The sequence below is a fragment of the Ictalurus punctatus genome, chromosome 2 (assembly GCF_001660625.3).
Source record: "Ictalurus punctatus breed USDA103 chromosome 2, Coco_2.0, whole genome shotgun sequence".
NCBI lineage: Eukaryota > Metazoa > Chordata > Actinopteri > Siluriformes > Ictaluridae > Ictalurus > Ictalurus punctatus.
Genome location: NC_030417.2, coordinates 39,461,628 through 39,472,002, shown reverse-complemented (window position 1 = coordinate 39,472,002; position 10,375 = coordinate 39,461,628). Strand labels below are relative to the sequence as shown.

Sequence of the window (10,375 nt, the reverse complement as noted above, 5' to 3'; positions counted from 1 at the left end):
GCAACAGCTCGTTCACAGGGACGTAGACGCTCCACTAATAATAAACGGTTTAAAAAAAAGTGTGTGTGTGTGTGTGTGGTGATGGATCCAGGAAAGAGACGTTTATATAACATGTAGGGAAGGAGTCTCCAGTGTCAGCGCTTCGTAACAGTCAGAGGTAAAAGCTGTAACTTTTCCCACAACGTTTCTGACATCTTCAGGACAGAGGAGTTTACACTGCTGTGCGGTTTCTCGGAAACACGACGTGACGAGCTGCGTAAAAGAGAGAGAAGCCAGCCGGCGAGGAACGAGGGTTTATATTAAACATAGTGACGGGATGTGGTACAAGAGGAATAAAACACTCGGGGACGTGCTGTTGGAGGAAAACACACACACACACACACACACACACACACACACACCGTGTTAGTTAGGGACTTGTTTTTATTCCTCTCCTGTTTGTTTCTCTGAGTGCAGGTAGCAGGCGGCGCGGCGCTCTACACGTGCGCTCTGCGTCCCACGGGGATTTACGGTGAAAACCACCAGCTGATGAAGGAGTTCTACATGATGGGGGTTCGTACAGGCGGCTGGCTCATTAAAGGAGCTCCACAGGACACCGAGCACGGGCGCGTTTACGCAGGTATACGAGTATAAAGTTTAACCAAACGTTCACGATCCTACGCTGACCCCAGATCAACCAAGGTGTGGCTAGGCTAGACAGGCTACCTGTTTAGCATCACTCAAACCCCTCCTTTGATCTGTGCTTATAGATAACCTGATTCGAGAGTCAGAAACCACATCAGAGTCAACACGAGGCGTTTGAAGCGAGTGTGTGATGATGATGTAGTCTTTAATTTATTTATTCATTTTCATATGGTTCATTTTCATGTGGTTCATTTTCATGTGGTTCATTTATGTATGATTCATTTATGTATGATTCATTTACGTATGATTCATTTACTGATTCACTTCTCTTTAAATCCAGTTTTAGACTGTGATGTTCAAAGGTCTTTCCAGATTATCACTTGCTACACTGTATGAGATAACCCCAGTAAAATTGCCTGAATTCTATAATATAATTTTTTCACCATGTTAGGTTTAAATCCTCTAAAAACAGATTCGCAATTAAATAACATCACATCCTTCAAAGCATTGGCATGTTCTGCTTAATCTCACAATCCTCCAAACACCCACACCCAAAGTCTCCATAAACAAATGAGACAGCAGTGTATCCTACAGAAACCGAACGTTGTCCACAATGTGAAAACAACTCGGAGAGTAAACTGGACCAATCAACAAAATTACCAAGACTGATAAACAGTCTGCACGGAATAATAAATATAACGTCCTTACCTTTTAAAGACTTAACAAATAATATAACAGTGTAGCACGTAAAGTCGAGGAGATAACACTAATAAAATTAAATAAACTGAAACTCTAACCCGGTCAGAGCAGCAAAACAGTTTAAAAACATTTTAAGAGGAGTGAGTCCACAAAATCTAGGTGAAGTAATGCAGCGACAATATCTTCAATAAGAATCCGAATTCTGTGGAGCTGGAAGGCCGAGTGCAAAAAATAAAAATAATAGAAGAGCGAAAAAGACTCCGCTGTGTAGGTGATGCAGTTCAGCCCGATATCAAGAGTTTAACATAGTCTCCTGCTTCCTCCGCTGAAATAAAGTCCTTCTGAACACCGTGATATGTAATGCGAAGCCGAGCTGGGTGAAGTATTCCATAGAGAGCGCCCTCAATATCACGAAGTTGATGCCGAACCTCGTTAAACGCGGCCCGGGCCCGGGCGGTCTTGGCTGTGTAGTCAGGGAAAACGGAGACGGTCAAATCCCTCACTTTAATCCGCTGGAGCTCTCTCGCACGGCGTAAAATATCAACACAGCCACTGTGATAGTGGAACCTGCACACAATAGCTCGTGGTCGTTCACCAGGCTTGGGCTTCGGCTGAAGGGTCCAGTGGGACCGGTCCAAAACCGGCTCCTTCTCCAGACCAAACGCCTCCTTTAACAAGGCCGCTACAGCAGCGGTTGTACAGGTGTCAGCGCCCTCTGGAACTCCCACTATCCTTGCGCTGTGACCTCGACTCCAAATCCTCACATTTATTCTCTAATTGAGTCTTGGTCACAGTGAGAGACTCGACAGTAGTCTTCATGTGAACCATGTCATCGGTGCAGCCGGAGAGAGCGTGCCCCATTTCCCCAACAGTACCTTTCAGTGCTGATATGGTAGCCTCGGTAACGACTTTATCACTAGCCAGCTGTGTTTTCACGGCCTGCAGGTCAGGCTGGATAGTAGACAGCGCACCCCCGAGAGTCTCCTGGAGCTTCTGGAGCTCCTTTTTAAAAATATCAGCGACGTCCTTCCTCAGTAAAGCCAGCAGCTCGAGCCTGAGTGCGGCGAAGTCAGGGTCACCGCTCGGGGAAGTCAGGGTCACCGCTCGGGGAAGTCAGGGTCACCGCTCGGCGAAGTCAGGGTCACCGCTCGGGGAAGTCAGGGTCACCGCTCGGGGAAGTCAGGGTCACCGCTCGGTGATGTGGATTCAGGGGGAGAAGGAGACTCGCTCGCGGCGCGCACACTTGGCCTCAGTCATGTCTGAATAATACCACGGGTTTTCGTGTTCTTTCCAGATATTTTAACGTACCACAAAGTTAAAATTGCAAACAAGGAAACAGAGTAGAATAAGCCAAAATCTATTGTATGACCGAAAAGCGCTAATTAATTACAATTTTAATTGAAATCAGCAGGAGTCTCCAACTTCGCGTCCTACTCCATCGAATTCCGAATCGATGATGATGTAGTCATGCAGTTCGGCATGCGTGATGATAAATTAGTGATTATAAGCCTGTCTTAATGCTCGGAAACATTATCCTCCTAGCACCGGTGCAAAACGAAAGAAACCTCTCAAAACAGAATCGTTTTGTTGTGTCATAAGGACACCGAGGTCCGGACCTTGATTCGTTCAAAGTTTTTCTTTTTTCTTTATCAAAGCGATTCCAGATCTCAATTTCCCTCTGTCTGAAATGTCCTTACACATTGGTAGTCAAGGAAAGATCTGACAGACCAAGAAAACTCTCAGATTGCTAGCACTCACATCTGCATGGAAGAGTCATCAGAAGGAAACCTTACTGGACCTGAGAGCTCATCACAAGTCAACATGCCATGGAGTTTTCAAAGCAACACACAGATAAGGCAAAGGTATGTTCGGAGAAACAAAGGGACATGCTGTGTACGCAAGATATCCCACGAATATCTCCGGGCTAGAAACGTTCGCATGGAGTAGCGGGTGAAAAATTCATTAAACGAGAAGAGAGAGACTCCAAGCTGACTGCATGCTCTCTCAGTAGGGCCACAATCACTATTTTATTCATTTCTATTTTGTCGTAAGTTCCTAAAATGCAAAGTAACTTCATTTCCTTTCCAAAATCAACAAATTGTGTTACTGGACCCGGACAAGGGTGTGGAGCACATTTCTGCACTGTGGACCTCCCTGAACTTGTGGTTACGGCCCTTGGCGCTGCACTGGAGCCTGGCTCTGCTGAACATACTTGTACTGTTCTACTCATAATACATCAGTGAGTCAGACGACTGAACGGAGGAATGTAGAATGGAAACATCATGCTTAAAACTTCAAAGAAAACCCGAGCCAACACAACTGCTTTTTATTTTTCTCTCCGCGGCACGTTTTACACGTGATCCTGCATGTTCAATTCAACTTAATTTCATTTGTGTAGCACATGTAACAGTGACATCGTCTCAGAGCAGCGTTACAGAAACATATAAACACAGGATGGAGATGTTAAGTGTGTGAATTTATCCCTATTGAGCGAGACGGTGGTGACGGTGGTGAGGGAAAACTCCCTGAGATGTTAGAGGAAGGAACCTCGAGAGGAACCGGACTCAGAAGGAACCTGTCCTCCTCTGGGTAACGACGGATAGTGTGAGAGTAAAAGAAAGTTCATTATGGTTTAATATGAAGTCTGATCCACCGTTCACGTGTTCTTTTGGTCATTGTAGAGCTTCTATAATTGGAAAAACTCTAGAAGTTCCTGATTAAGCAGGTTCCAATATGGAGGACAAACCCCGAGGACAAAGTGCTTTGTTAGTGAAGAAATATTTCATTGCTAATTGCTAAACCACCCCCCCCCCCCCCCCCCCCCGTGCCTGTATTTGGAGCATTCCGTATGAACTGAAAACACACGGGCAGCTCCGCATCTCTTCAGTTCCTGCCTCTGAAGGGACAGGGAATTTAAAAACAACCTCCTCCTACACCGATGTTTATTTCTACTGCATTACTGAGGATTATAAATCTAACGTAGACGGTGACGGATGCTCAGTTAGTCATCCGATGCTAGCTAGGACTGGCAGGACGTGAGCTGTTCTATTCTACAATCAGCACTGTTACCGGGGAGGGGGGAGATAACGGCGGGCGTGTAATCGCTCCAAAACGTCTGGTAATTTTGGCGTAGACTTTAATCCGCCTGTGTGAATGAATAAATATTTGCCACGTGTTTATCGAAGGCCTGCTCATCAGTAGCACCCTGAAATATCTGTTTGTTTAAATACTTTTCCGAGTGAATCCTCTAGAAGTGTGTTCATTCACAGACTGAGCAGATACCCTCAAGAACATCTCGGCTAGATTTCTTCTTTTATCTGAGGAAATCTGTTGCTTGTGGAGTGTGTTGTCTCGGCATGAACGATTGGGTACATTCGATGTGATTTCTGCTGCGTGTTTTGAATGCGAGTAACTCAGCAGCTCACTGGTTCTGTCTTCGTCGACAGGAAACGTGGCGTGGATGCACGTGTTGGCAGCGCGGGCTTTACGTGAGCATCCCGAGCGACTCGGCGGCGAAGTGTACTTCTGCTACGACGACTCTCCCTACAAGAGCTACGAGGAGTTCAACATGCAGTTCCTGTCTGCGTTTAACTTCCGCTCCCTGTGCATACCGCTCTGCGTGCTCTGGCTGATGGCGTGCTTCAACGAGCTGCTGCACTGGCTGCTGAAGCCCGTGTGCGACTTCACGCCCATGCTGAACCGCTACACGCTGGCCATCGCCTGCACCTCCTTCACCGTGCGCTCGGACAAGGCGCTGCGCCACTTCCAATACCGCCCGCTGTACGACTGGCAGCAGTGTCGAGCTCGCACGCAGAAGTGGGTGGACACGTTCCCTCTGGACTCCAGCAGAAAGGCCGGGTGACCACGGGGCGCGGCAGGAGACACGAGGACGGACGGAGACACACACACACACACACACACACACACACACACACACACACACACACACACACACACACACACACACACAGAGTGGACACAAGTGCCAGGGACTAATGATACAGGAAGGGAGTCGTGTCTTTTGTCTTTTAGGCCTGTTTAAAATACTTACGATGTAATTATCGACCCGCTGCCAAAGGATTTATAATCGCTGTGTGGACACGCCCACTTTTAATCAGCAAGAATGCAAACGCTTAGTAACACACTGCTTAGTGACTGATATCGCCTAACAATGAACTTTTTAATTACTCATAAAATCCGCAATCTATACGTTATGTTTCATAAGTCGAGGAAACGGCGCACTATTCAGAGCAGCGTGCAGATTTTCAAAATCGCAGCAGATTTTCCGCAGATTCGGGCCGAGACGGACCGAGGCATTCAGCCACAGCCCTCTTCGATTCACGGAGCGGATCGTCAGGGACTTGTGAGGCCAAAGAAACGTAATAGAAGGGAGCACCGGGCGTACAGAAAGAGGGCGAGAGGGACGTTAAAGTGGTGGACGGTTTGGATCCATTGGACGTGTTGTAGTACGTTCTCCGTTCTGGATGCTGATTGGTCAGAAGGTCCTGCTCGTCGTTCTATACCAGCAGCTTTTATTCCGTACTTAAGAACGTGTGGGGGGAGACGTTCTCCTGTACAACACCTAAAGATAAAAAAACCCACAGGAGCAATAAAGCAGCAAGGAAGCTATTTATATCATTTTATTACAATTAATTTTTTATTATTAATATAGAAGCGTCTAAAAACAGCACAGTAGGACTGATTGTTGCGCACACACACACACACACACACACACACACACACCGTCTCGGATCGATTCGTTATTAACCGGTGTTTTCAGAGACCGATTCACTTTTGTTAACGTTTCTCTGATGTGTGTGCGCTCGCGTTAATCCGCGTCTTTTTATACCAGACGCGAATCCTGCAGGTTCTGTACCAGAGACAGCATTTACACGTTTCACACGTCAAGCACAAGAAGGGAAAAAAGAAAACCTCTTCCTACCTCTTTCTCTCCGTCTGTATTATTAAACCACTTTGCTTCTATTCGTGTGAAATGATCACGTCTTTTCACTTGTTCGACGTGGCAAGAGAAGCACCAGATTAAAGCTCAAATCATTTAAAAAAATATATTTATTATTCGTACTGGTCTGTAATTGAACCCGTGTAATTACATGAATATTTATTTGCATAATGAAAAAGTACTGGGAATGTCATTAAAGTGCAATAAACAATATATTCCGTGTCTTTCCTTTTGCAAATAATATGTTTACGTCCTGATGTTAATATGTTTACCTGATGTTTACTAGAATAGGAGAAATGAGGAAAAAACCCTGCAGTTAGTCACAGGAAGTGAGGTCGGAGGGTTGCGTTAAGCTAAACACACAAGTTAACGTGATCTGTATAAAGCATGTGACTTTACACAAAGCAAATAATTGATTGCTAGTTAATTAACCAGCAACTGAGAACTGAGATGGGCGTGGCTTGGAGGTGAAGTCAAAGAGTAAACAAGCACAAAGCCGCAGTGTTACTTCCTGTAGCTTTAAATGACAGTTATGCTAGCTCCAAACTAGCAGGGTTGTGAGGAACTGATCATTTCCACTGGAATAAAACATGATTCAGTTTTAGAATTTGTTTACAGTGTTACTCTGATAACTTCGGCAGGGTTCACTCTGTATGGCTGTAGTTTCGGGCAGGAGGACGAGGAGGGTATGTTCTCTGTTTATGTGGGTGGTAGGGGTGAGTCATTGTGTGTAGATTCATAATAAACAGCATTGAGGGAAATCCTGGGGAACAGGCAGCAAAACATAGCAACAAGGATCACGATACATGTTAACGATAAGCCCTGACACAGAGCAGCAGCAGGTTGGAGGTGTGTGTTTGTGTGTGTGTGGAGTGGGTGTGGTGTCTGTAGTGGAATTCTGGCTGTTAATCATATTACATAAATAAACACACGGATTAGGTGCCTAGTAATGTGAACCCCGACTCTTTGCCAGGAAACGCCCACCTGTGTTTTGTTGAATTCTGGATTCTGATTGGGCAGAAGGTGTTGATTAGGGCTTTTTTTCAAGCTTCAGTTGTACATAATGTATTTTTGTTCTACTCTGTTATCGTTTCCATAGTAACAGCTCATTCTCAGGGACGGGTACAGCGCAGGCTCCACTGATGATCAACAGATTAAGAAATCATTGATTTTGGTTTAGGTTTTTTAAATGTAACGTGTATGGAAGGAGTCTCCAATGTCAGCGCTGGAGGTAACTCTGTAGGAGGAGTTCACTCTTCGTCGCGGTCTCTCAGTAACGTTACGTAACAAATGCGTGTTTTTTTTTGTCTTAATAACGTCGAGAGCAGGAACAGGAACGGACTTGTTCTGTTGACGTTCCGCAACATTAAATGCAATTACGAAAGGAAAAAAAGTATGCTGTGTTTGTTCTTTAATGGATTTTTTCTTAAAAAGGTAACGGTTGATAAATGTGACGCTTATCAAATTTCATGTTTCTATGCAGGCATCTATGCAGCTGAAATCTCTCATTTCCTGATCTTTGATTCCGAGTGCGTTGGATTACAGGGGACTTCCTGTTTATTTCCCTTCACTGATGTTTAGCTACAGATTAAGCACTCGGGTCAGTCCTCAGGGTTTCCACTCCGTCTGGGATTCGTTTTTGGTCTCATGTGGAAATGTTTCATTTTTTTTCTTATATCTTTTTCTTTTTTCTTCTTTTTTTGTTGTATTTAACTTTCCACACATGACTTTTTGTCTCAAATGATTCGTTTTCTCTGACACGTGGCGACACGTGATGTGCAGTTTCAGGGTGTAACGTTTTCCTTACATATTTCCATCTGTGATCACACGTTGTGGTTTACACACACCGACCAGCCATAACATTAAAACCGCCTGCCTAATATTGTGTCGGTCCCCCTTCCCTGTGCCCCAAAACAGCTCTGAGCCGTCGAGGCCTGGACCACACGAGACCTCTGAAGGTGTGCTGTGGTATCTGGCACAAAGACGTTAATGGATTGGACTTAGTGTACTGAACTGCAACTCATGACCCTGTCTCCGGGTCACCGGTTCTCCTTCCTTGGAGCACTTTTGGTAGGTTCTACCTGCTGCACACTGGGAACACCCCACAACCCCTGCTGTTTTGGAGACGCTCTGACCCAGACCTCTAGACATCACAATCTGGCCCTTATTAAAGACACTCAGATCCTTACACTCGCCCATTTTTCCTGCTTCCAACTCATCACCTTTGAAAACTGACTGTTCACCTATGGTGTAATAAATACCCCCCCCCCCCCCCCCCCCCACCTTCACCTGTCAGTGGTTTCAATGTTCTGGCTGATCGTGTTCACGTGAAAAACACAATCTGAACTGATTTTTCCGTGAGGGGTTTAGATTGGATGGGATTGGATGGGATGATATCTCACTTGTGAGATACTTGGGATAAATAAATAACATCTGGAGGCTTTGGATAAAAAGCCCGGGGAATCACTCCCTGAGTGTGGAGAGGAATTAATGACAGACTGATATGCAGTCATTATAAATCAAGGAAATAAAATGTGCAACACACACACACACACACACACACACACACACACGCACACCATGATTAACTTTTTCCTTTCTTACAGCAGAGTCCTGAAACACATAAACAAACTGAAATTGTTCTTCTTTCATTTCTAACAGTTTCAGAAGAGATCACGAGCATTTCGCTCTGATTCTAACACACACGCGCGTTTGTGATATATTCTCTATAATAACTCTATTATAACTCTCTATAACTCTCTATAATAACTCTATAATAACTCTATAACTCTCTATAATAACTCTATAATAACTCTATAATAACTATAATAACTGTATAATAACTCTATAATAACTCTCTATAATAACTCTATAATAACTCACTCTTTCACATGTTTCTGGCCAGGATTCAAACATGCTTTTAACTGAGGAGCAAAAATGGGATGAAAAATAACCCAGGAAGAAATATTTCCACTTGCATTTTTCAAGCTCTTTTGCAAGAGCTCTCTCTCTTGCTCTTCCCTCCCTCTCTCTCTCTCTGTTTCTCTCTCTCTCTCTCTCTCTCTCTTTTCCTCTCTCTCTCTCTCTCTCTCTCCCTTTCTCTCTTTTCCTCTCTCCCCTCCTATCTTCCCCCATCTTTCTCCCCCCCCCCTCTCTCTTTCTCTCTCTCCATGGCAGATCTCAGACCACAGGAATGACAGAAATATTGTTTTGTTGTGAGGAATCTGAAGCATATCAGAGAAAATAACTCTGAAATACACAATGCCATTTGCGAGTCTGCGTCTGCGTCTGTGTCTGCGTCTGCGTCTGTGGTTTCAGATTTGAGGAAAACAAATCCAGTGTTCACAAACTGTCTGTGAAGATGAGCTCTGTCAGACGATCTGTCAGGTTTGCTCTTAGTCTGCTCTAATCTGGGATTAAATGAAATCACCAGCTCCGTCTTGCCCGTCATCATTTCTCATATGTTTTTGTTGTACTCATGCAGTAAAATAACTTCCACAAGATCTTTCCATCTTTTATCTGGAACAGCGACACAAAACATCTAAAAGACCCAACATGTGACCGAACTTTAAGATTAAATTGCACATTGTGTTCATATCTGATCTAAACCACAGATCAGACCTGATTTACTGCAGACTGAAGAGCACCAAGTTCAAATAAAAACCTCTGGCTCCGACAAGCCAAGTAAATAAACGTCTAAATGGAAATATCAGACCTCGTCTAACAGAAGGAATTGTGTGGTGTGTGTGGAAATTCACTCTGGATTTATTTCATTTGCGTTTATCAAGATATTAAAACTCTTTTATCACAAACTGGCCACGGACCGTCTGGATGCACAGCTGCATGTTTCAGTGAAGCCAGACGACAGACAGCAGCTTAATAAAGTTAAGGATTGTGTAAAGGACATTAGACGTTGGATGATTATTAACTTCCTCTTACTTTATTCTGATGAGACAGAAGAACTTGTACTAGGCCCACGTGTAGCTAGAAGTAATCTTTCTGATCACACGGTTACTCTGGATGTTCTTTCTGCTCCATCATGTGCAGCAGTAAAAGACCTCGGAGTGATTATTGACTCCAGTCTATCATCTG

The 10,375-nt window shown here is 44.4% G+C and overlaps 1 protein-coding gene across 1 annotated transcript in view; it reads left to right on the top strand.

Annotated features, from left to right (window-relative positions):
• The window catches only part of hsd3b7 (hydroxy-delta-5-steroid dehydrogenase, 3 beta- and steroid delta-isomerase), a 30,359-nt gene extending 23,863 nt beyond the window's left edge, over window positions 1-6,496 (top strand). The window contains exons 5-6 of the mRNA XM_017495401.3: window positions 457-619; window positions 4,770-6,496. Of these exons, the coding sequence (XP_017350890.1) occupies window positions 457-619; window positions 4,770-5,185 (579 nt within the window). The 3' untranslated portion in view covers window positions 5,186-6,496. The remainder of the gene's footprint in view (window positions 1-456; window positions 620-4,769) is intronic.
• Window positions 6,497-10,375: the final 3,879 nt, after the last annotated feature.